At 38.5% G+C, this 27,182-nt stretch overlaps 1 protein-coding gene across 4 annotated transcripts; it reads right to left on the reverse strand.

Annotated features, from left to right (window-relative positions):
* Nucleotides 1–390: 390 nt before the first annotated feature.
* On the reverse strand, nucleotides 391–25,728 carry bin1b (bridging integrator 1b). 4 transcript variants are annotated; one of them, XM_039606360.1, is made up of 16 exons: nucleotides 25,351–25,728; nucleotides 14,059–14,139; nucleotides 13,537–13,591; nucleotides 12,838–12,932; nucleotides 11,201–11,296; nucleotides 9,386–9,493; nucleotides 8,769–8,861; nucleotides 7,503–7,588; nucleotides 7,335–7,410; nucleotides 7,201–7,256; nucleotides 7,036–7,080; nucleotides 6,321–6,363; nucleotides 5,719–5,868; nucleotides 2,992–3,045; nucleotides 2,761–2,862; nucleotides 391–1,627 (listed from the first exon to the last, which is right to left on the reverse strand). In XM_039606360.1, exons 1-16 carry the CDS (start codon nucleotides 25,429–25,431, stop codon nucleotides 1,526–1,528), a joined length of 1,323 nt encoding a protein of 440 aa, XP_039462294.1. In that variant the 5' UTR covers nucleotides 25,432–25,728; the 3' UTR covers nucleotides 391–1,525. The 4 variants fall into 4 exon arrangements, with proteins under 4 accessions (XP_039462294.1, XP_039462295.1, XP_039462296.1 ...); XM_039606361.1 differs by lacking the exon at nucleotides 7,036–7,080; XM_039606362.1 differs by lacking the exon at nucleotides 8,769–8,861 and having other exon boundaries at nucleotides 25,351–25,726.
* Between the last annotated feature and the right edge of the window lie 1,454 nt (nucleotides 25,729–27,182).

Below are 27,182 nucleotides of genomic sequence, written 5' to 3' on the forward strand. Positions count from 1 at the left end.
GAAGTGTAAATATAATTACTTCCATAATTATACACTACGTTACTAAAAATAATTTGCTATTAGTGAGTGAGAAAAGTGGTGGAGGAACATTTCAAATCATTCCTTTAGGAAAAGAAGGACTAAAACTTTTTGAAAACACTTAAGTACACATAAAACTGTATTATTGGAAAATTGTGCATAAGCATAAAAATAATTATTATTTATAAATAATTATTATTTTTGTTAGCAGCCTGTGTTTTTGGTTTCAAAAGGTTAATATGATGACACTGGGGTTTTTGCAGTTTATTTAAAATTTCCACAACAACACACAAAACACAAAGCTCCAAACCAGTGAGTGGCATCAGAGCGGTTTTAAATAAAGTGCTAATAAGCATCACACAACAGGACACACAGTGTTTAATTGGCCTTTAATGATGCTGATTCCGTCCTTCAAATGCTGCATTATTAAATGATCCTTATTTATTCCACAGTGTAAAAATATCTTTTGCACAGATTTCTGAAAGGCTCAGAGTTTTCAAACTTTAAATCTCTCACTTTCAGTTTTCTGTGAACTCCATGGACACAAAGTGTGACATTAAATCCTTATTTATAATTCAAAAAAAAAAGATGAAAGAAAACGTGCTTAAGCAGCAAAAAAGTGAAGTCCAGATAGCACAGACATTCAGAATCAAATTTATATGAAAAAAATATGTGTCATTAAGGGGAAAAAAAACAAAAACAGCCGAGTTTGATAGCAAGGTTCACCGTTTCATTCATCATTGAAGAGAGAAAGAAAATCAAAACAAAACCATGTGGGAATTAGAAAATGTAAGCTTCACGTCATCTCATGTCCTCAAAATGGCCAGTAATATAAATTAAAAGCTACTGTTCCCTTTGAAAATCCTACAAGCTCAAGAAACTGAAACAGATTTTGACAAGGCAAGACAGAAACCCTGCAAATAAACTTTGTGGTGTTCTCCAGGGCTCTATTTGAGGACTCCTGTAACTTTAGAATAATCACAGCCTTGTTTTCACAGAGGGGGCCCCCGCCTGGTGTCACAGTGTTTGCTGTATTACAAACAAAATGAAAATAAAAAAAAAAAAAAAAAAAAACCACTTCATGCAAGGGAGTATGTTTTAAAAACATACTTTTCCAAAAACAAGAAAACATTTTGACATCCGTACAGTACATCCATTACTTATGTTAACTTACTTAAATATGAGTAACACACCACTTTGTGTTTTGTTTGGATTCACCGAGTGTAGAAGAAATCAATAAATTAAAAATCAAAACAAAAAGAAATTTCAGGACAACATTTCGATTGAGATGCTAGCACATCGTTTAACTGTCACAATAAAGGATAAAGCCTAATTCTTTATCTTTTAACATATATTAATTTTTTTAAATACACACTTTTGCACCCAATCATGTTTTGCTAATACATTTTAGTGTGTAGGTAGATACGTAAAGACGATATGACTTCTGTCTCAGATAAGATATCCGAGGAAATTGTATGAATAGAAGATTTTGCATGTGGCGTAAACCTCAAACCCTCTGTGTGAAGTTCTCAGGGAAAACGCCTTTGGCTGAAATATCTTTCTTCTGAAACCATTGAGACTCCTTCAAGCCCATGAGCCAGCCATCATCCTACAGACACACAGAGTACAATCAAAGATTTAACATAAAAACGTTTTATAGAAACAATTTTTTTCTTCTTACATCATTCAGCTCAAAAATAATCACAGGAAAATATGCTACAAATAAAAAAAACTCAAGAAAGGGATTATACAAAGGGGAACACAAAACAAAAAAATATTTAGCTGAAAAAAAAGAAAAGAAAAGAAAATGCCTCAATATAAATTCAAAGACGAGTCAGATAACCTTTTCCTGTCATGTATAGTGATGGTAAAAAGAAGGTACTACTAGTAAAAAAGCATCCTGGTCTTTAGCATTGTTTAAAATTTGGTAAATACAGCCTCAGGTAAACTACATAAATGACTTGTAAAATTGTTATTATTTATCTAAGAAAAAAAAGTACATCTAAAATTCAACCAATAAGTATGAACATCTCTGTGAACGCAGAAGTTTGGGTAGTTTGCTGCTTTACTCATGAGCATTCAGGAGTGTGTCAACACAATGCCAAAGAGAGAAAGACATCAGCAATGATCACAGAGAAGCAACTGTTGCCGCCCACAGGACCTGGACACCTTACAGTCATCAAGTTGACCATGTTATACTAATGTTAGTATAACATGTTATACACTTTAGTGTTACTCTATAACACTAAAGTGTTATAGAGTAAAAGATGTGCGAGATGCTTTTAAATCATCAAGCTTGAGTAGACGTGGCTAGTCACTTTAAATCAAACTTGAATGTTTTTTTTTTTCCAGAAAATGTTTGATAATGTGTTGCTAAGCTGAGCTTATTGACGCTATGAGCTGCAGTTCAACATGGTGGCATTGGAGTCAATTTCACAAGATGAGGAGCTCAATAGCAGGATGAGCTGAAGCTGTATTTTGCCCATGTGTGCTATATAGTCATCTCAGGCACACCATCTGCTGTTCAAACCTTTTGTTTACGAGGGGTTGCTAACGAAAGAAAGATGACACATGGAGGAAGATCTAAATCAGCTTGTTTCAGACAGAGAGAAACTGATGGGTTCCGGTATAGGATAAAAAAAAGAGTTATTTTGAACTGTGGATCATGCAAAGCTACTCTAGTGTAGTGCAAGAATAAAAACAAGAAGCTGAAATAAGCAGAATGAGTCCACTTAAACTGACCTGTTCATCTGGGTTGTCAAAGGCCAAAACCAACACAACGTCTCCCATCTTCAGTTCCAGCTCATCACCATCAGTAGCAGCATAGTCGTGTACCGCTTTCACCTGGAGAAAACAAAACAAACGTTTCCCATTTACATCTGATTTGCATATGAAGTCTGTAAAACTGAATCTTTTTAGAAGGTGCAGGATGTTACCGTCATGTAATTAAGCATAAAAATTTGGTTCACTTACCTTGTAGAGGAACCCTGGAGGGAGTTCGCCATCTGAGCCATTGGTCACCGCACTCTGGACCAACAATACACAGAAAAATTGAGATATATAATTCAGGAAGTCTTTGAAATGCTCCACTTGGTTAATAATAAAAGGTTAGAAGTATGATAGAGTAAAAAGTAGATCAAAGTGGAAAAAAAGAAGATCAGGAAGATGGCTTTTTAGGGTGCTTTCCCCAGATTTGAGGGATTCTTGACTTTTCAGCATCTAGCTGAGGTCCCACCTGCCCCAATCCATCCAACTCTACCTGTGTGTATTGATCATCACCCCAGCCCCCCTGTTCCACATTGGCACCGTCGTTGTCCCAGTTGGGCTCGGTGTAAGGCTGAGCCACATGGTCTGTGTCGTCAATCCAGCCCTCCTCACCCACCGCCGTCTCTGCCTCATCCCAGCCAGGCTGACTATAACTTTGGGTGTTGCTTTGGCTGTAATCCCATCCACCTTGGGCTTCTTCTTGGTACTGGTCATCGTCATACTGCTGTTCAACCTCCGTGGCAGTCTGTTCTTGCTATAAAGGTCAAGCGTTGTGGAGCATTGTGACAGGTTTGTAAGCATAAAGGTTGGGTAGGTGGATGGATGAGGGTGGCAGAGGAGCATTTGGGTTTAAAGAGAGTAACAAGAGTCACGACCCAGGGTTGTGCAGGGTATTAAAAAGGAAGGAGGTTTTAAAGCATGAAAGGAAGAATTGAAGAGCTTATTTCACAGTCCACAAATACAGAAAAATGTAAGAAAAAAAGTGTAGTTGTGGTTTTCTAAGAGAGCCCTTAATTAAAACATAAAGAACCCATGCTTACCCATGAGTCCCATGATGCCTCCTTGCATGGAGCAGTAAGAATTGAGACAAGCAGTGAGACAGAAGAGTATAAAGAATCTTTTTCATAACGATTCATGTAAGTGCACAATTCATGTGATTTAGTGCCTTTTTAAAAGAATAAACTAAGCCAAACTTCAAAAACCAAACACATTGCATAAACTGTTGATGCACTAATCAATTATTTGCTTGCATTATGAACCTTGAGAGAACCCTATAAGCACCAATCACCATTTTGGGGCTGGTATTGCCATTCAAGGTTGTTGTTTTTTTTCAATCGTCGCTTTTTAACCACTTTTAATCAAAGTCATCCTCAAAGCCTTCTCAGCCTGTTTTTGTTTGATGGGAAAGAGCTAATAAATACTAACTCCAAAACAAAGACAACAAAGGAGAACCAGCTGAATGCATGAGAATGTTTACAGAACAACAAAGACATTTCCAGGATATCCCTCTATTGTCAAAAATCAATGAACATCAGCAGTCAGTCGATCTGCATGCAAAGCGAAGCTGGAAGAACTTAGACATGCAGTGAAGAGGTTACATCTTTCCAAATAAAGCCCAAACACACACCAAGAGACTGCAGTTACTTGCAGTCAGAATTTTATTTTATTTTTTTTACTTCTAAGCTTTTCAGATTTAGCTGTAAGTGGTAATTACAACAGCTGCACTTCTGAACGGTACCCTACATTTTTCTTTTTTACACCATTAATTAATGTATTTATTTTTACATAATCATTTTGAGCCTTTTGCCTTAGATAGTGTTGAGGTTGAAAGTGGAGGCAAAGGGCCTCAGGTTGAGCTCAGGTTTAACTTAAACACAGTCCTTTTACCTGAGCAAAGCACACCCACCTGGGGAGCTGGACAGGTAACGGCCTGAAATACATCCACATCCCAGTCCAGCAGGTTCACCCCTGACCAGGGCTCACACTGCTTCACACACACACACACACACACACACACACACACACACACACACACACACACACACACACACACACACACACACACACACACACACACATATATATACACACACCAAATCCATGTTAGGAAGGTTTAAAAGTGGAGACTGTTTACATTTGCAAGCGTCTTATCATTTAACTGATGCTGAAGTTCTTTTAAACTATTGACTCCTCAAGTCTATGCTGCTGCTGCACCCTAGAGGATCTTAAAGTTACTGCAGGTGGGTGATGAAGGGTACTTTATATGAATGCATTTGTAATTTCAAACTTTGTAATTCATCAGTATTCGTAATTTTAAAGACTGAACCTTTTTTCCTTTTTCATGTACCTCTGATGTTTCCGTCTGTCAGGTCGCTCTAAAGTTAAACCTTATTCCCTAGTTCACTTTACTTCCTATTTTGAAGGTTAGATTCTGGTGGTTTTACCTCAGTCTTTATCAGGCCATTGTTGTATATGCCTTGTTTTCTTCTACTGTTTCTATGTGTTTATACATTTAAACTTTTCCTTCCTTCTTTGTGCAGCGCTCTGTGTTGTTTTTTGTTTTTTTTATTAGATTAGTAAATAAGGTGCCATTTTGACATTGCCATTTTCAGTCTGCATTTGTCTTTCTGCAGGGACACACTTTATTACCAAAGATAACACTAACATTAAGACTAAAATAACAGTGATTTTGAATGAGGTTTGGGATTACAGCTTTCTTCAGGGCTTTACCCCAGGCCTTTTTTTCCCCTCACTCAGATACTGTAAAACTTGAGTTTCCTGTCATGATTATAATGGAAACACATATCAGTGTGTTTTACTCAGTAGTTACTTTATCCCCCCATCTTCCCCGACCTAGTCTAACAAGGTCTGTCAAAGTCATACAAGATCTTTTTATAAGTACCCAGAACATAGACATTTTGCGGTCAGCCTGACCTGCAGCGTTGTGGTCGTGGAGTCTGTGTTAGTGTCATGCACTGAGGGCTCATCCTCAAACGGGCTGACATTTTGCTGTTGCTGGTTCGGAGATGGCGTCAGTCTGGGCGGAGGCCGACTGGGAGGAGGGCCAGGAGGCGGAGCAGACCTCTGTACATCCAGGAGGCGTTAAATCAAAATCACACAGCAGCGCACACATGCAAAAGCAGTGAGGGAGACACAGGCATGGTAGTAAACAGAAGTAATGCGTGTGTGTGTGTGTGTGTGTGTGTGTCAATACGATGTTGCTTTAGAGGTTAGGGAATTCATTTTCTCACAAATTTGTTTGTTAGTGTTTGTTAATCATCATCATAAAAATGAAATACTAACTAAAAACTAATTAAAGTGCAAATACATTCAAACAACATTCATCGAGACAAAGATCATTTGAATCACATTTTAAGATGATTTTAAAGAGCCGTTTACAGCAAAACTTCCTCTAATGATTTGTTACATTTAACAAAGAAGGATTTATTTTTTGACATTTTAAGATTTTATAAAACCTTCTAACATTCAGTTTAGGGTGTTTGGGGATTATTTAGTTGTTTATTTTTTCATTTTACCTTTGGTGCTGAGCTGGCCGACTCACTATGGTTGGCTCCCTCACTGAGAGAAGAGAGAAACAGAAAGAGACAAAGAAAGAGACAGGAAAGTGAGGGGGAGAGGAAAAAACGAGGGAGGACCTGAGCAGGAAATTACTATGCACAAATAATAATGCATTAAAATTATTCAAACATACACGCAGTTCTCAGGTCTGTCCACAAGAGGGCAGCAATGAACTTTAAACGAACCGCTGTATCACATGATTTCAAAAGCATGCACATGACAACAGACTTTGGTTATCAGGTATAAAACAACACAAATAGGAAGTATTTAATGTGTTTTAAAAGGTCACAGCTTCTTCATTATTACTAATAGTTTGGCTGAATTTCTTATGTGTGCTTGCAATGTAGAGATGGAGGGATGGCCTCATACAGGTTCCAATCTAGGCTGGTGGAAGCACCTGATAACTCCCGCACAGCTTAGATGAATGCTTTTGTACTATATAGATAATATATGTTATTATTCTATATTTTAGCACCTCTGAGTCAGAGACCATGATAATCAACCAGAAAAGCAGGAGGAGTTTGTGCCCATCTTTTATATACAGTCTGTAGCAAAATCAAGCACATGCATCACTTCAATCTTCAGACATGAAGCAGGTGGTTGCATGAAAAACACTCATGCTCATCATCTTGTTTCCCACCAGGTGACGCCTTAAAGAGCAACAGATTTTACCTCTTTGCACAGTCTCCTGTCTTTGACGCTGCAGTTGCACCTTTTCTGCAGCAGGGGGCATCATGATGGACATTACTCTCCTTTAATTTGCATGTGGTTGATTTTTTTTTTTTTTTTTATTATTATTATTATTATTATTATTATAACTATATATTATAAGCTTACTTGATTTGCCTCTGCTCCTCCAGTTTGGTCATGATGTCATTCAGGTTTTGACTGAGCTGTGGAGACGCACAGAGGACGTGTCGATTACAAACTGATCAGCGTTCACGTCAATTTGATGGGTTAGTTTGACTCACTTTGCTCATTTCTTTGTGGAACTTCTCCTGATGACCTGCCAGGCTCTGGAATGTGTTAACATAGACGCCAACACGCCTACACACACAAAAACACACGCACACACATTTTTAAAAATTTGATCTAAGGTGTCAGAAAAGATTTAGATGAAGAAGATGACGGTTTCTGACCTGTCCCAGAGTGCAGGAAGCTCGTCCTGTAACTCCACATTCAGTTCCTCAAAAATTTTCTGAGCTCGGCCCAAATCCTCCTCCGCCTACACACACACACACATATACACACACACACACACACACACACACACACACACACACACACACACACACACACACACACACACACACATACACACACACACACACACACACAGAGTTAATAATGGCAAATTTTAATGTCTTTAACACATCTCTAAATAAATAGAGTTGTCCATAAGCACACAAGCATGCAGGCAAACATACAGGGTTTCATACAGGAGCTACTTCGAGGGTTTAGATGACACAAGCAGAATGCAAACACTGCTGACTGGGAATCAAATTAAAATTAAGGGCTGCAGACATGATCAGCAGTGTCATTTTAATGAGTAACCGCAGATCAATGTAGCTTCCAGGTCTGAAAAGTGAAACCACCACGGAACGGTCTTAAACCTGTTTTTGTTCTAGAAAGCAGCAGGGGGGTCACTCCTCTACTTCTCAACAGATTTATGACCTCAGTAAACACTTTCCTGGTGGGTCTGAGGTCTCAGTCGCTAGTCTCAGGTCATACTGAATAAAACACAAAATTAATTTTGTAAATTATGGTCACTATTAGAGTCAGAAAGAAGAAACACCCAGGATATGCCTGTTGGCTAAAGAATTGCTATTTGAACTGACAAGAGCACGCCAATGCACTGTGTGCCCATCTAACTCGAGCTGTATATAAATGCTGGCCAATCGGAAGCATAAAAACTATAACACAACACACAGACTGATGTATAAAAAGAAGATAAACACATACACTTTTGACAAAATCCTTGCTTGTCCAAAAAATCCTCTTCCTGGAGGTTTTTCCATTTACGAATGGACGCAAGGCCAAAACATTTAAAGAAGTGGCATTTCTCTAAAGACCTATGTGGATAGGACCCGAGGTCTCCATCTTTTACGCCATCTACAATACTGTGCTAGTGGGAAGACGAGAAATGCAGCAAGAGTAACAAGTTCTACGACTTTGTTTACTTTTCTCAGAGGCCTCTGCTTGTCTTCTACCCCGGCAGTATCCAACAGATCTGGCAGCATCGATCTGATGCTGGGAGAATCCCAGCTGACTCACTGGCTGACGACTTGTCTGTCACAAGTTGCTGTGAAATAACTCCACGCTTCACAATGCTGATCATGTCAAAGGACCTGGGTTACAGTTTTCAAGGTGAGGAGGGGGTTGTCAGTGATGAACCAGAGTTTCACCTGGTTGTAGGAGAGGTTAGTCTGAGCCACCTGGTGAGCTGATATCAAACCCTGAGCCCAGCTGGGAGCCGCCATCTCCAACAGGGCTGCTGGCTAACCACACACACCATGAGAGAGAGAGAGAGAGAGAGAGAGAGAGAGAGAGAGAGAGAGAGAGAGAGAGAGAGAGAGAGGGAGAGAGAGAGAGGGAGGAGAAGAAAGCAAACCAGAATTCAAGACAAATGCAAACATGTTAATGAGGATTTAGTTAGCGAGAGGTTCAACGAGGTTAACAAACACTAATTAATTAAACAGTCATTTTGATCCTTTGACTCGAGGTGGTGTAAAGAGGGGGTTTTTTTTAACCCTCTGTGACTGCTGTACTCCTGCAGTATGATGAGGAGCTTTTGCTGATTAGCACATCAGTAAAATATGATGGGGTCAAATGAAATTTTATGTTTTGTTTTACCAGCTGAAATACAAGATTTCTTTTTTGCCTTCAGTAAATATACACACATTGATGATGCCATTACATATAACATAAAAAAGTCAGTCCACCTTCAGCCAAAGACTCTGAACTGTTCCATTAAACATGCTCAAACACACACAAACGTGCACACACTCTCAGTGAAGGTTACCTTGGCGATCTTGGCCTCATCCTTCTTTTTGCCTTTCTGCAAGGAGGTGAAGTGATGGCGGGCGCTGTCAAAGTCCACCAACTTCCTGTCGCGCTTCGCTATACGAGCCTGCAGGAGAACACAGCTTTAAATATGTTTAAAGGGTTTAATGTCATACAATACTGTGCAAAAGTATCAACTCAGCCCTTATTTTATTTATATTTTGTGAGGAAATAGAGACATATTTATTGAAACATGTGCAAACATACATGTAAATACAGCATATAGGGCAAAAACAGAGTTTGTACAGTTTTATAAGTCAACATTTTGTCTGTTCTCTGTCAACATGATCCCACACTGCTTCAATAATGTTGAGGTCCGGGCTCTGTCGAGGCCAATCCATGACTGATAGTGCTCCACTGTGTGTTTTTATTTCCAGGTATGATTTTACTGTATTGGCAGTGTGTTTGGGATCACTATCATGCTGAAAAATGAAGCTGTTGCCAATCAGATGCTTTCCAGATGGTTTTGCATGGTGGATTAAAATCTGATGGTATATTTCTGAGTTCTTAACTCACCAATTTTAACAAGATGTCCAACACCACTGACTGAAATGCAGCTCAAACCATGACAGAGCCTCCACCGTGTTTTACAGATGGCTGTAGACACTCACTGTTGTACCTCTCTGCTGATCTTCTCCAAACATGACATCCTGACAATGATTTGGATTAATCACTCCATCAGATCTGTTTCCACTGATTTTCAGTCCAGTCCAGTTCTTGTGTAATTTTCATACCTCAGCCTTTTTTCCCTGTTTCCCGTCATTAAAAATGGCTTCTTGATAGCCAGGCTTCCACTGAGACCATTTCTGATGAGGCTTCAGTGAACAGTAGATCATCAGCTTAAAGTCTAGATGCATCTCACATGTCCTGAGTCAGATCTTTGCTGGATATTTTTTTTTTACTGTTTCTTACGGACAGGACAGAGACAGTTTTTAGATCTGAGACTTGTTCTTTTGTCCTCGACTTGTCCAGTTTCTTCAAATTTTTTAAGGACACACTGCACACCATGCTGAGATATGCCAGGCCTTGAATTAATAGTTCTTTGGGAATCAGCTTGTTGATACAAATATACTATTTATAACACAGTTTGACATTTTTCATAGATTCAACTGAAGAAATGGGAACAAATTATGTGTTTTTGCATCAAGCTGCTAGTAACAAAGTGCCTAAAGATTCCATTTAAATCTGGTTCTTTGCTAAGTTATCTGTTATGTGCAGACACAACACTGGATTGTCCTTTGACTTAGGAGTCTTTTATATGTTTGAAACAGGAAAAAAAACATTCCTCTGAAAGTGATCAGGTACAATGACTTGAATGTAAATGACTGAAAAAACAGCCAATGTCCTAAGAAACACTTTGAAAGATCTTCGGAAAACCTGGAGAAATATTGCTCAAGAGCACTTTAAGGAATTACCACAAAGTCTGGTTCAATGAGCGTAAAAGGTAAAGAAATGAGGGGTGGCTCAAGACTTTGGGAAATACTGTATAAGAATCAGCACAAGATTGTCAACAAACATCAAGTAGTGTTTACATGTGTAAGACATGTCTTAATATAGGAGCAAATTATCAGTTTTTTTAAAGTTTCAAATTAAATCTCAGTGTCTACACACTAAACTGATTTTTATTATCCCCTTGCAAGTTCAGCGGGTGTTTGATAATATCTTTCAAACACTGCGTTTTATTCAAACACAGTATGACAAACACCTTTTATTTAGAAAAACCAACATGTGCAGTTGTTTTTGTCCTGTGGTTAATTTTCAGAAACATGCTCACCTTGATGTCAGGAAACTGAGACAGGTAAATATCCATGTTCTGCAGAGATTTGTCCGTGATGCTCTGGTGGTAATCCAACCACAGTGTGTCTGTATCCTGAAACACATAATACAATTACATAAACATCTACTGTTTTCTTCTTTTTTTTTTTTTAACTCACTCTTACATCCTCCACAGCACTTATTCTTCTATTTTTTCTGACATTTTAATTTGTAGATGATTTTTGGGGACCTGCTTTTTTCCTTTTATAGTGGTATAATAGTAACTGTAACTGTAACTGTGGCCTTTTTTAAATTAATATTAAGACAAAGACCAAAATGCCATTGGTAGAGGGCTGCAAACATGCTCATTTCTGCTGTGAAGGGGGAGTCTCTGGGGACTGACTCACTTTGGAGCCAGTCTCTAGAGGCTATCGGAAGTACTGCCGCTCCAAAGGTTGGCACTTAATTTGGTGTCCTCTGTGTCTATTTATTGCATGAAAAGACCATTTTTTAACCTGTAAAGAAGTGTAAAATTGATCTGATTTCCAGAGGTTAACAACCTGTAAACTGCCTTGTATTTGCATTTATGTAGGTCACTGCCCATTTACTTTGAAAGGCTCACCTGGACACATGAGCTCCCAGCTTCCTCGGCTTGTAAAACTAAAGTGAACTGGAAATCCATATCAACTCCCAGCTTTTCCTGAATGTTTCCTGTACTTGCTTCAAATCCTGTTCATTGAACAGCTATAGTTTAGAGTGCCGCTTACAGACAAATCTGCAGTTTTTACACAGTGTTTAGTTGTTGTTGTTGTTTTGCCTGTTAAAATGGTTATTGGCCATTGTTTGGCCATTGTATGCAAATCATCAGTCTTTCTGATGATTTGCATACTATTAAATATCCGCTACCAACCAGAATAAAGTGATCCTAAATGCTTTTAAGACAGCTATTCTGGGTTGTTTCTGGATATGTGGCTACAGTAAAGTCTGTTAAAGAGCCTACGCTAAAACCAAACTAAAAGCCCCTACTTCACCAGTGTGTCCCACAATGATCACCAGAATGAGTTTTAAGCTTTTACTTTCCATCGGTCATATGTTTAAAAATTCAAGAATGCTCACCAGTCTGAGCTTTTTAGTAGAAGTAAAGACATTTTCTCTCTGTTTTGATTCTTAAAACAATCTGTCCTGATGAGATCTGTGGGACACACTCAAAGTTTTCTATAGTTTACCTCCAGGTTAATGTCCATCTCCTTCTCTATCAACTCCTTCAGGGTGGAAGGAGAGAGTCATGCAGTTAAGAAAAAGAAATTAAGTATGTTAGCGGGAAAAAAAAGAAAAGAAAAAAGAAGAAAAAGCCATTGAAGAAAGAGTCACACAAGAGAAATACAGTAATGTATGGAGGACCACAGCCACCTTTTAAAAATTATTGAACACATAGATAAACGTAAACACAAGTGTTTTATAGATTTCTTTTTCATATTTGGTGGAATAGCATCTTTATTGTTTATTTGTTTTATTTTGGTGGTTATGGTCCTCCACAGACTGAAGTTTTTATGATATTTTTGTTATAATCAAACAGCTATATCATTTAGCTAATGAACGGATGCTGTTACAGAGAAGAGAGCAGTTCGGGTGAGATGTTTTTATTTCCTGTCTCACCTCAGCCAACGCGTCCATCTCCTCTTTGCCAAACCAGTCCGGTTCGTACATGTCCGCCAGACAGTCCTGCAACCGCCGCGACGCGTCATGCATGGCTGAAACACAAACAGAAAAAACACACATAATTACACACAAGATGACCAGAGAAAAATAATTTACACTCTTGATTGTAATTTTACATTTTGTTTTGTTTCTCATAGTATTGCTTGTCTCTTGTTGTTTTGGTTATCTCTGCGGTAATCTCGTGTTGAGTCTGTTTTTTTGTGTCTTTATTATCACTTTGATCCATATTTTTGGGTCACTTAACATCTCTTTGTAGTAGAAACGTGTACAACTAGTCCACTAGTCAATTAAATACTGTCTCTTTGTGGCTGAGTTGCTGTGGTTCCTACACACTTCCGGTTTGCAGTAACCCCAATCACAGTTGATTGTGGAGTATCTACAAACTGAGTTGTTGTAACGATGACATGCTGTTGCAGCGAGCTCTTTAGAATGACCCATTCTTTCACAAATGTTTGTAAAGACAGACTATATGAAAGCTTCAAGAAACCATAATAAATGTGTCTGTGTGCAGCATGTTTTGGTTACAATTGCCTTAAAAAGTGATATGAACCGACTGGAGAGTTCGGCATCAAACAAACTAGCTGCTTCGCTATGATAAATGTTAAAGCACAGCTTGTAGCCTTTTTACCAACTTACTTTTCACTGCTGCCAGGTACGCTTTCAGGTCCTTCTGCAGTTTGGTGCCTTCTGCCTGAAACAGGCAGCACAGTGAGCAACAACAACGTTTAAAACAAAAAACAAAAATTGAATGGAAATAAAAATGAAAACTACAATTAGTAAATTCAAGCAAAAAAACCCCACTGAAACAAAGTACAATGTGTTCCTTTAATGTTACTTTATTGTGAAGGGTAAATCACACAGGAAGTCGCTGTTGAGGTGCTAGGGATGCTAAAAAACGTATGACCTTTGGTTGAACTTTAGTTTAATATGTTATGTTTCTTCTATGCTGCCTAGCACTAATATTAACTGGAAAATTACAAGAGTTGCAACAACTATTATTAATCTGATTAAAATACTACTAAGCAGATTTATTTATAAATACTAATTAGAGGATAAACTAAAATAAAGCACTATGATAAAATATGTTACGACATTAACAAGTGCAGTTTATGGGCATCAGCAGCATCAGAGGTCCGGAAGTTAAAAATGTCTCCAAACCATCTGCTTGTTGAAGTTGGCCACCATCTCCTCAAAGACAACATCTCGGGTCTCATCTGCTTTGCCAAGCTTCTGCAAGACCTGCAGAGAACACAAGAGGACACGGTGATTGATCTAGTCACACATTTTATTTCTGTGACTATTTTAGATCTATAAGTGGAGGTATGTAGCGGTCTATTTTCAGGCCACTGTCAAAGCCAGTTGACGTCTGTGGTTAACACCAGCTGTGCGTGTCAGCTTCAGAGAGGACATCTGAGTTAAAACTTGTTTTTAAATTTCAGCTTGAACTCAGAATTAGGATTAGAGTATTTAGTCCAGAAAGGACTAAAACAGGTTAACACAGCAAACCCATGGAGCCCAAGGACTTAAGGGGACCTGTGTGCCAGTGAATCACTTTAAATTTCATGTTGGAAGCCGTTTACTAAATAGTAGGTTCAACATACCATATACCCATATATTCATTCAGTTGCAGCCTTTGTGGTGTTTAATGGTAAAGAATAAAACAGTTTTCAAACATAGGCTCAATGTGCAAATTTGACAGAAGGTCCACAAGTACAAATAGATGATTTTACCTTTGTTACTGATGCTCATCAGGGAAATACAAAGACATTAAATACTATTGAAAAAAACTTTAGACCCTCACAGTCAATTGTAAAGAGGTCCAAAATATTCTCCAGGAAATATTACACCTGGAACTTGATTGCACAGTACGCAGTGATGTCATGCTCATTACAACCCGCTCCAAGAAGATTAGATATGCACACCATTAGCTACCATGGCAATGTACCCAGGTAAGAAGTGGGTAGTACAGAATTCCCTAATGCACCCTCTGGAAGTTACACACCAAAAAAAAACCCCAAATACACAAACAAATATAAATTGAGCACAAAACAACCTGGAAGAGATGCAAATGCATCACAGTACGATACAAAAAAAATGCAAAGAATGCAAAACTATACATTTACCATAAATAGAAAGAGGCAAAAACACCCACAAACAAACATGAAGAAAAATTAAGCGAAATAGTTCCTGTTTAGATGAAATTTCAAAACAACTAAAAATATGAAAAAATAGACACAGATTCAAAAACTACAGCAAACAGAAACTAACTCACAGGAAAGAGACATAATAGCCCAAGAGACATTCAAGCTGAGCACAGACAGAGAAATAAATGGACTAAAAATAAACTGCAAATGACACAAACCAATGAAAAAATAATAAACAACTAAATGTAAATGCAAAGCAGTGACAAAAACAAAACAAACAAAAAGCTGAAATTGAACACAGATAGAAGCAAACTGATGGCAACAAAACAGTGAGAACACATTCATGTTCCAGTCCTTCTATAAGTCATGAACCAGCTGTATCACAATACATCTGAGTGCTGTGTGTGAGACATCTTTAGAAGAGAATTCACTTCAGCTATGGCATTTTTTAAAATTAGGGCAGAGTCAGCATGTGTGAGGTCAAAGGTCAAAGCCTCTGTGGCTTGTGACCCGACAGTTTTTTGAAATGACAACGTTTTTCAATTTTCTTTTCTAATGATTTTTTATTAATTTTAATATTAATAATAATTGAATTTCTGGATTTTTGTGTTTTTCCTTACTGATTTAGTTTTTTGGGGGGGGTTTGTATGTTTTGGGGGGTTTTTTGTTTGACTTTTTCGAAACAGTTTTTGCTATTGGTCAGTTATATTTGCTAGATAGTTTTTAAATGTTTCCCTTACTTTCTGAATTTGTTTCTACAAGTGCTTTTATTTTATAGTTTCTTATTTTGTTTAAAAGTTAATTTAAACAAGAAATGTATCATTTATTTGCTGAATTTCTTAGTAATGAGAAGTATAAGTGACATCTTTCAGGTTCTTTCGGCTTCAGTTTAATTCTTCTGTTGTTAGTTGAAGGTCAGCAGCTAATCTGATCAGATGACTGACTGCAAGCACATGGACGAGCATCCACACCACCTCCACCTCCGCCACCTGCCGCCCTAATCCTGTGATGGATACACAAACCAGCATCAACACTCAGAGGGGACTTCCCCACTAGTCTGTTTATAACTCTCCAAGAATATAATCATCACACATCAGGAAAAACTAGTTCTTCATTTAAAACATGCACGCTGAAGAAAAGCTTAAAAGTCATGGTCCATTCAGGTCAGTGTCCTTAAGTCAGTAGAGAAAAAATCATGTCTCAAACCTGAGTTTTGCTCTGTAATGGTTCGTGACTGTGCTGGTTTATCTATCTTTGCGAGGACCTGGGCAAATCTCCAACTACATCAGGACACTTTGGTCAGTCCTTATAGTGGGACAAATCTCCAAAGACCTGTTTCAGGACTTGGTCTTAGGTTTCAGCTCATAATCACGGGAGCATTATGTCCTCGCAAAGACAGATGTACAAATGTGTGTCATAACTGTCCACTGCATATTGGTGTTGAGTTTCAAACCCCCCAAAATACACCCGGAGCACACACAGAGGGAGTTTGAGGGGTATTAAGAGTGACGAGGAGGAGGTCCAGGGGCAGCTAAATATAGATTCACCCTTCCCTGAGCCCCACCCATGGCAGCAAGGCATGCTGGGAGTCCTGGGAGGGAGGACAGGTGTTCAAGCCAAGCAGGGCAACTTCGAGGTTCGGCAAGTTTGGAATCAAATTACTAATTTTAGAGAGCTAAAATTAGTGGACTTATTATTAGGCATTAATTTGTAAGATAAACTAATTTTGTTTAGTCATTTTTTATCTAGATAAATTACATTTAAATACTTCATTTAAAAATCTCACATTCTGATTTTATTTTTATTTTTTTGCAACATTTTAGCAATAGAAAAACATTTTAAAACATTTAGTGTCTCTAAATTTTTAATATATTTTGAATATCATCTTTTAATTACTGTGATTTATTTATTGTTGATACCATTTTCGTTATTGTTTAAAATTCAATAGAAGGAAGGAAACTATAAATAAATATGAAAAAACTCTTAAAATAATGTTTTATTATTTCTCCATTATTTCTTATAACAACTCTAAATTTCATATTTTAAAAATATGAAAATAAAAATCAGAGTATGTTTGTCTTCAGTCCGATGTAAACATTTTAAATTTACTCTTTAGACCGGAGGGCGAACTGATTAGAATTTCATGACCAAAAGCCAAAGATGAAGACGACCATGACCAAGGCCAAAAGGTAAGGCCTGATTTGCTGATAAGAAGCACAAATGTATAAAAGAATGAAAAATTATATTTTAGATCCTAAAGTTCTGGATATGAGTGCTTGACGGAGGTGCACATGAAGCAATTATTCTAGTTCTTCTTCTTCTTCTTGTTATTATTATTATGAATAACCACATTATTAGGTTATCATTAGGTAACAGTTCTATTAACATTGCATTTTTAAAGCAGTTTCATGGAAATTAAAATGCTTTTCCTCATTCTTCTTGCCAATTGTGTAATCACAGTATTTCGATGTATCTTTTCCTTTTGGTTGTCAGTCGGTTTCCTAACTCCAAATGCAATTTAGAGTCAAATCTTTTCTTTTCAAGCCCAGAGCCTCAAAACCTGAAAACAGCGTTTTCAATCATAGCCCAGATCCTGCAATAAGGCTTTTGAAACCTGAGCCTCAAGCATTCACAAGAAAATGGTGACTGAGGTCTTTAAAGCAACCACGTATAAGCAGACAAAGTTCAGAAAACCAACAAACTTTCAAATCACAGAGTGAGTAGCTGATGTTTTAAATTGAATAAATGCCAGAATAACTGTGATGAATAAAAGTGATGAATAAATCTTTTCTTGGGCTTAAATGAAGTTGGCATGGTAACACTATGGAAAAAACTGGACTAATGATCAGTATTTAGCCCTTTTTTTAAACTAAAGTAGCACTGAACTTTATAGTTCAGCACAGGCAGTTTGACAAAATTACTTAAAGGTGGGAATAACTATCCCTGTAGAGCAGTTTAGGAAGAGATTTGGGATAAAGTGTTCATTCGGTGAGGTGAAGGGAGCTCAGGTGGGGGCGTCGACAAAACAGAGCACTGGTTGGTGTCACAGGTTGCTTCCTCTTTGACTCCAAGTGCCACAACAGGTCTCCAGCTGTTTTCTAAAGAGCACCACCTCCGCTGCCACTACGCTCACACAGATTCATCTGTGGGGAATTTTCCCAGCATGCTATGCATCACAGCTGACTGGATGATATTATATCACTATGACAGCCATGGCGGCACCCAGGAAAGTCTCCAGATTGTTGGGCCAGCTGGTCCGAATCAAATTATTACTGTGCACCCGGCCGGTACCCAAGTCGAACCCAAAGTGCAGCAGTAGAGTGTGTGTGTCTTTAAATTTAAGCTTCTGCTACATTTTAATGCAAGTTAAACATCTAAATATCTGATATCTGCAGGTTTGTCTGCTTATTAAATGATGACATATTGACAAAGGTTTTAAAATCTCAAGGTATACACAACAGCGGCAACACAATAATCCGCAATCCAGAAACCATGTCAGAGACCTGGACATGGTTTTGGGCTTCGACAGGGTAACTTTAGGATTAAACCACAGTTTTCAAGGTTATAAAAGTGGTTCAATCCTTATGCTGCAGATATTTCATGCTGCGGAGCAGATTATGTTCCAGATTAAAGATCAACACATACAAAACCGCCACCTCTGGAGGACAGCTTCACCATTGCTAGAATATCCCTTGAACCTCAGAGTGCAGATAGTAAGGCCGTCTCTTTTCTTATAAGAAATACAGATTCTTTGAAACAACTCTATTGTTTCAAAAGTCAGTCGTCTTACGGTTTAACACAGTTTAACACACACAATGTTGTAGCTGAAAGAATGAAGCTATCATTCTAGGAAGAAGCTAAAAACATGCTGAATTTAACAAAACATATGGTCACAAATATATTCAAATCCTCCAGCACCTGATGATAGAGCTATGATAGTGATGACTTAACCTATATGGTGAGATTTTCTTCATGGCTTCATACTTTATAGCACTTTTCCATTCTTACTGACAGATGTGATAAAGCACATACATATACAACAGAGTCAAATCTGTTTAGGGGGGGCTGGGGTATTTTCTCAGAATTTTCAGTTAGTCCCTCAAAAGTTTGAGATAAAAGTGCAAAATCTTACCTCATCAATGGCAAAAAGTGTTTTTGTTTTGCTTTTTAAGCTTTTAATCTTCCATAGCTTTGTCTGCAGCAGAAAGGACAACTTAATTTTTTATCTGCCCAGAGTTGTTTTTGGAAACCGTGATCTAACCAGATCTAACCAGAAGGTTTTAGGGGCTTAAGACCAGATATTTCCCACCAGAAGTGGTGGAGAACAAAAACAGAGCAAGAACAGAGAGAATAACAGAGAAGTGTTCGATTTATAGTCCTGCTTATAGCACAGCTTGATGTGAATGGTTGTAGTCAAGCTGTGATCAGCACCACATGGTTAATGGCTCGATTGTAGTAAGCTTTAATCGTATCTAGCATGCTCATAATGCTAATGCAACAGGTGGTATTCTGTCGGTGTATACATTTGAGGTTTATGTATTTTTATAGTACATCAAAAAAAAAACAACAATTTTAAACATAAACATTTAAGTAAAATGCATTTGAAATATATTAAGTCAAGGTTTTATTTATTTATTTTAAATAATTAATAATTAAAGAGAATATGCTTGTTATAAACTGAATATATACCGAATTCCATTAAGTTGTACATATGTAACAATATGAGATGTAAAATTTACATGCAAGCAAATTACTTAAAGTAACTGTTTTGGATATTCATATTTTTTTGAGTGTATAAGAATCAGTCATGCGTCTCCTCTTCCTTTGCTTCAGGTAAAGTTTCAACCTGCAGGAATTTGGTCCGCATGTTTAAAAACAGTCTGATCTCTCTGCTGCGGATGGGAGGACAGACACTGGAGTTTAACAACGTAAAGCGAGCGTGGAGGGCAGCGTGCCAGCAGACAGACAGCTGAAGCCAACCCCTCCCTCCTCCCCTCCTCCCCCTCTGCCAGCCTTCAGCGGGAAGATGATACTCTGACCTTCCTCTTTACTCACAGCACCACAGCTCAAGGACTGAAAGCTCAGGGACAGAAAAAGCTGCCGTCTTTCTGATTTCTTCTGCTGCCTGCGTGAATGCCAAGATGAATTTCCAGAAAACAAACTACGTATTTCCTGTGTTTTAAAATGCAATCCACTAGGTTTTCTTCTTGGACACTGAAATCAGCCAAAGACTTTTTGGTAACCGTGTACCATAAATATTATTAAGAAAGTTGACTGGATTTTCATATGTGCTGGTATTTTAGTTTTTTAGAAAATAAAGTCATAAAAAAATAGTTATTAAACCATTTTAAATAATTTAACAAATACTCTTGATTTGATTAATTTGACTTTGAGGTGTAATTCATTGTCTGCTTGCTTCATTTATTGATAACTCTTTGCCTGATTGATGACGTTAACATAAGTGAAGCCTGATAGGTGAAAGCTCTCTTGAACATGCTGGACTTTATCTCTCTCTCTTTTTTTAAAGAGTACCCTCCACCTAAATAATTCAATTCAATTCAATTCAATTTTATTTATATAGCGCCAAATCACAACAAAAGTCGCCTCAAGGCGCTTTATATTGTACAGTAGATAGCACAATAATAAATACAATAAGCTCTCCCATTCAGACACGGGGAACATAGGACATGGATGCCATTTCATTGAGCAGCGAGCAACAGTGGCAGCAGCTGCTATTTAAAGTCCATTCAAGAGAAATGATCAATCAGGCTCTGGTGGCTCAAACAGCAGAAGGGCAGCACCATTTAAATTTCGCATCCGTATAGCCAGTGTTGCTATGAAAAAGTATGAGAAACATATTTGCTGCATTTTTAATATAATGACATGTAATTTCATTTTAAACTTGTTATATGAGACAAACTTTTTCCCAACATAAGAAGTTATTTTGTTATTCTATTCGTGTTCCGCAGTGGAGGACTCCTACTGACTCCAGCTGCTTGATGTTGGCGTCTACAATACAAAATAACAACAGATTTAATTACACATTCATGTTCCCCTCAGGGCAGCACGGTGGTTAGCACTGTTGCCGCACAGCAAGAAGGTCCTGAGTTCAATTCCACCATCAGGCCGGGGTCTTTCTGTGTGGAGTTTGCATGTTCTCCCCGTGTTTGCGTGGGTTCCCTCCGGGTACTCCGGCTTCCTCCCACCGTCCAAAGACATGCAGCTTGTGGGGATAGGTTAACTGGATAATCGAAATTGTCACTAGGTGTGAATGTGCGAGTGAGTGTGAATGGTTGTCTGTCCCTGTGTGTTAGCCCTGCAACAGACTGGCGACCTGTCCAGGGCGTACCCCGCCTCTCGCCCTATGACAGCTGGGATAGGCTCCAGCGCCCCCCGCGACCCTGAAAAGGATAAGCGAATGGATGGATGTTCCCCTCAGGTTAAACTGATTTGTTTTTTGGATCCCATGATCTTCAGGTGCACACACTCTAGCAAAGCTAAACATATTTCCTTGAGCCTCAAATAGCCATATTTCATCCAAATTTTCAGCTGCTCCTTTATTTCCCGAGCAGTCAAGACAGATCTCGGGTGGCATCCCAAAGCAGAGCAGAACATGCAAGCTATAGGTCCGTGTCATTAAACCACTGCAGAAGAAGAAAGATCTGGACCCATTCTGATCATTTCCAGCTCTTTGTCTTTATACCTGGGCTTTGCATGAGTCCCGGTTCGAAATAATCCTTATTCATCTTATTCCACACTCCCTCAGTGCATCCTCTGTCTGAAGCAAGCCATTTGAGCTCCTCCCCCTTTAAGAATGTTTTCTTCTGATTTGTTACTCCTCACCAGAGATGGGCAGTAATGCGTTACTTGTAACGCGTTACTGTAATCTGATTACTTTTTTAAAGTAACTTGACCAACACTGCTCCTCACAAACAGAAGGTTCAAACAGCAGGTGGGTGGGGCTTCTGTGGTTTAGATGACCATGTTATGTGCTCTCTGTTACATCACACGGATCCATAAGCAGAAAATAACTGTGTGAAATGTAGAAATTAGGGTAGTCTGTCATCTGAGCTTTTGGTTTTCAGAGCTACTTATGCATAGACTGATCTCATTATCTGAAACTTTGAGCATGATTAATATAAACATCCACCACTGCAACAGGAGAACATAACAGGACATAAACAAATGCAGATTAGGCTCTTTCCAGATCTGAGTTTTATTTGTATGCCAATTTACCCCCTTTCACTCAGTGCAATATTTACTTATGCAACATTTTAAGATTTTATTTCTATACTTCCACAGCTTTTAAAATCTTTACCTGATGAAAACAATTTATTGCCGTTCTTGCTGCCAAGTGTGGTGCGAAGAGTTATCAGGTATTGGGGGCAATTACTTTTGTACACTGGGGCAGGTAGGTTTGGAAAACATTTTTCCCTTAATAAATGAAGTCAATATTTAAAAACTGCATTTTATAATTGCTCTGGTTATATTTGTCTGATATTAAAATGTTTTGGATGATCTGAAACATTAAAGTGTCACAAATATGCAAACAAAAATGTAGAAAACTGAAAGCTACGGTCTTTCTGGAGAGCTCCTGTTGCTTTTCCAGGACTATAGATTATATTTTTCTCACCAGTGACACAATACTCAGCAGAACATTAAGAAAAGTCAAACCTGACAATAAAAATTTGTGATCTGTGTTGCTCAACTGAATAAACTGTTGTTGGCCTGTGTCCTTATTCTTTATGCTAAGCCAACACAATTCACTACTACCAACGCTGAACAACTTCTTCACCCAATTTCTGGTCCTGATTTTCAAGAACAATTTGTTGTGTTTATATTTTGAGGAAATTTTAACTTTTAGGACTCAAAAACTAAAATGGCTTCAAAAGGTTTGTGGTGGCTAGATTTAAAAGTGGCTGTGGCTGCACGCTTGTGTCATTTTGGGGAGGAAATCTTGAAGACACAGCAACTGAGATTTACAGTATATGTGAAATCTCTACGACTGACTGACTGACTGACTGACAGCACTCCTGGTGTGGCCCTGAGGTGATTAGAGGTTAAGACCTCAGCAGGCTTAAGTAAGAAGAGTGATTAGTGCAGACAATAATAACTCAGAGCTGAACACAGACTGCTGATCAGGTTTCATTTGGTCAATTTTACAACTATTTTCTCACCTCTTTTCTTTCTGTTTTTAATGAAAGACTTTAAAGCCTTTTAAGGTGGCACCTAGATTGCTCCCCAAAAATCAATTACAAGCGCTGTGACACAAAATTGTCACATTGAAATACTGTTAACCTCCTTAAAAGACAGATTTGACATATTTTAGAAACACTTTACAACTTTCTTTATTTAAAATTATTTAATATATTTTAATATTATTAAATGTTAGGCATCTGTCACATTCCATAAATTCCCAGCTGAGGGGTAAATAGATCAAGTGAATAATAAACTGGTTTATATGTGACAAACCCCTCAATCTTTTTTAAGGAATTTTAAAGGATTTTAATCACAAAGGGGCATTTCTAATGTAAAATTGGCCTTTAACTTTTTTAAAACCCACTAAAAACATGCTTATATAAAACAATCTATTAGTTCCCCCAAAATTAGGAATTTATCCCAATGGCTCAGATTTTGCCCCATAAAACACTTTAAACTGTGCCTTAGGCATATTTAAAGCACTCTGATTTATTACAGTCTGGTAGCTGGCATGTATGAATATTTTCCTTGATTTAAAATACTTCATACTTCACCTTTCTTCTGTACCTTAAACCCCTTTGAAACTTATCTAAAATGCTTAAATATGAAGCACTTTATTGGATCCATATTGTTTTTAATCTCAAAATGCTCTAATGTCTTTAATTAAGTAACTGGTGGCTTCCAAACTATTGACAGCTTACCCCTTAAGCCCATCTAAACTATAGTTTAAACCATTGAAAGTACTTTTGAGATATTGCAGTTTCGTAATTTATATTTAAATACCACAAACACCTGATGAGAATCACCTCTGGAGTTTATTTTAAACTCTTTTTAAAATCTACAGTCCAGTGGATCCAATTTGATATGTTACAGACTCTTAATATAACTCTGCTGTTTGCCATTAATAGCAAACAGTTGAGTGATAAATATAGTAAGTAAATGATTAGCTGATTGGCATTTACTGTGATGGGTTTTAACTACAAAGAGCACCCTTGTATATTATCTTGGCCCCTTTTTAAACCCATTCATTGGATACACTGGACTTTCACATTAATTAAAGATATTAGAGCACTACAAATCCATGATATATGAAATTTTTACCCCTTAAAACCACCTTAAACTCTACATAGCTTGCCAGTGTTTGCTAATAACCCAGCATTCAAACTTCTCATCCATATATGGTAATTCTGGCCTCCTAAAAACACCATGGAAACAGCTTAAATGCTAACATTCAGGCTTCAAAAGGCTCCAAACAATTGGGTGATGTCAAAGTGGTTACATCCATCTTTTATCTACAGTTTATAGTTTCCACCTAATTAAGAGTTAAAAGCCTTTTAAGAGGTATTTCATGCTACTGGAGATTTTACCTCATATACTGTAAAAACTATTTAAAGCGCTTTGACTGATCGGGTTGAGAAACCAAAAAATACAACTTGAAATTTTTTTAGTAATTCAGGAAACAGGGCAAAGGTAAAGATTCAACCTGGAGGAGGAGCAAAAGAACAAAGAGCAGTCTGGTTCCACCTGTATATACATTTTGTTCCACAGAGTGGTAAAATAATGTCACTGTGCCACATTCAAGCCTAGAAACTGATTGTTTTGCATTTATAATCCGGAAAAGAGCATTTAAAATGATGCACCAAAACAAAAAAGGGGGATTTGGATCATTTTGTCCTTCTGTAACTTGTGGCTAAGTTGCCCTGACATGACTACAAAAGTTTGAGGGGGAGAAATCAAATTTCAGGGGGGGGGGCGGTGCCATCCCAGGCCCTACTTTTAACTCCAGCCTTTCATTTATTAATACTGTGAAATTTAAGATGCTATTAAGAACGTTTAAATCTCTTAATATTTTATGAAATACAGTTACAACTCGGATGCGGTTTGGATGTTTGGTGAATATATTACGACGCTGCAGTCGATTTAAGGGGACAGGCTGATGGAAACTGAAAGTTTTCTTAGAGAAAACCTTTTTTGTAGTCCGTTAACTCTCTCTCGTTTGAAGGCACAAAGTTATGGGATCCAGTTTCACGGCAGGACACTGTGTCCCGCTGCCATGCGAGCCTCCTGAGCCTGCTGATCGGCTGAGTGAAAAGTTGACCACTCTTACCTTCTCCTGCGCTCTGGTGAGCCTCTTCTGGACGTTGATGGCCAGTTTCCCGGCGGTGACCCCTTTCCCTATCTCGGCCATGTCGCGCGTGGCGTGGAGGGCTCCCCTTTGGTGTCAGGACCAGCGAAGAAGGAGAAGTGCGGCTTAAGCTGAGCCTCTTGTGGATGCCGACGGTGCGTAAAACCCCTCCGGAGGGACACTTGGCTCACTGTGCGTAACTCTAATCCCGCTGACAGCTTCTTAAAGGTGCAATGCGTAATTTAATCCAATTTGCGTTTAGTAAAACAAAAACAGAAAAACTGAACAGAGTTTGGTGAACAAGGAGGGACAGATTCAGAAATTGTCCTCCTCTCGATTCTTAATGATAATTGATAGACACACTTGGGCTCGATATGGAGAGATATTAAGTTTCCCTCTCAGTCATCCTCTTAAAGGCGCAGCAGGCTGTTATTATTAGCAGACAACTGTTGCATACACCCAACTGGTGTGTTGCCGTCTTTACGCACGGCCCTATTTATGCGCACGGAGCGGGTTTTATGTCAGATGCGAGCGCTAAATCAGTCCCGATGCCCCCCCGGAAGGCCGCACATTCATCAGCGGCAGAAATACACCGACAGACACAAGAGCTGACAAAGCTCACCTGCTTCCTTTGTGAGCAGCCAGCAGGTGTCAGTAAAGGCACGTCCAGGTAAAACCTCCGCACCTGAAGACAGGTGTCTTCAGGTGCGGAGGTCTTGAGTTTTTTTTGTCCTCTTTTTTCTGGGTAATTGTGTGTGTTTGGCAGTGTTATTATAGTGAACTTAAATAAAAATATGAGTTTATGACATCTTTTGAAGAAAGGGGGCACGAATTGTGTCTGAACATAAAATATCTGTAAATGTCTCCACCTGAGACGTTTCATGAAGCATATTTTTATTACTAGGCCAGCACAGATCAGGATGGCAAAGGGCATCATATCAGAGTTTGAAAACCTGTTTACATCCCGGTAATCCAAGAGCTCAGAGTACAGGATAAATGCACAGTATGAAGATTGGAAAACTGAGACCTCAGCATCCATCCATCCATTTTCTTCTGGAGTTTATCCCAGCTGTCAGAAGCCGAGAGGTGGTGTACACCCTGGAAAGGTCACCAATCCATCACAGGGCTGCCACAGTCTATAATTTTATCATTTAGAGTCACCAGTTAACCCAACTCTGTGCATGTCCGAGGAAATAAGACAGATTACCTGGAGAGAACATGCAAACTCCAAACAGAAAAGGACCGGACCTTCATGCTGTGAGGCGATGGTGCTAACCACTGCACCACCGTGCTATTCTGTGAGACCTCGGCAGTCAAATATTATTGGCAATTTATCAGGGACACAAGTTTGATCAGTACCAAAAACACATGGATCACTGATTAAAATCCTGTGCACACTTGCATATTTTTCACATGTTGCTAGAGGAACAGCTATTAGGTCAGCACTCAAGTGAAGGATCTAAATGGATCTTTAGATTTTTGGAGGTATAAACTGATGAGTTTACAGTAAACCTCAGCTCGACCTAAAAGAAAATATGCTTCCAGAGGCAGAAATACATGAATGACAACACAGAGCTCACATTTGCAGTGGCAAAGGACTATTCATGAAACACGTCTCCAGATTAAATTAATCAAAAACGGAATTTCTTAAGGGACCTTGGTCTTCAGTTCACCCCACTGTGATTCCTTGTCCTGGCCAGTCAGTAACGTTCACTTTGGTCTCCTGCAGGTCTTTCTTCACCAGGAGCAGCTTAATTTTTGGTTTGCTGTCATGTTGGAAGACAAAGCGACGGCCCAGACCCAGTTTTGCTGCT

This window comes from Oreochromis aureus, linkage group 23 (assembly GCF_013358895.1).
Source record: "Oreochromis aureus strain Israel breed Guangdong linkage group 23, ZZ_aureus, whole genome shotgun sequence".
Taxonomy (NCBI): Eukaryota; Metazoa; Chordata; class Actinopteri; order Cichliformes; family Cichlidae; genus Oreochromis; species Oreochromis aureus.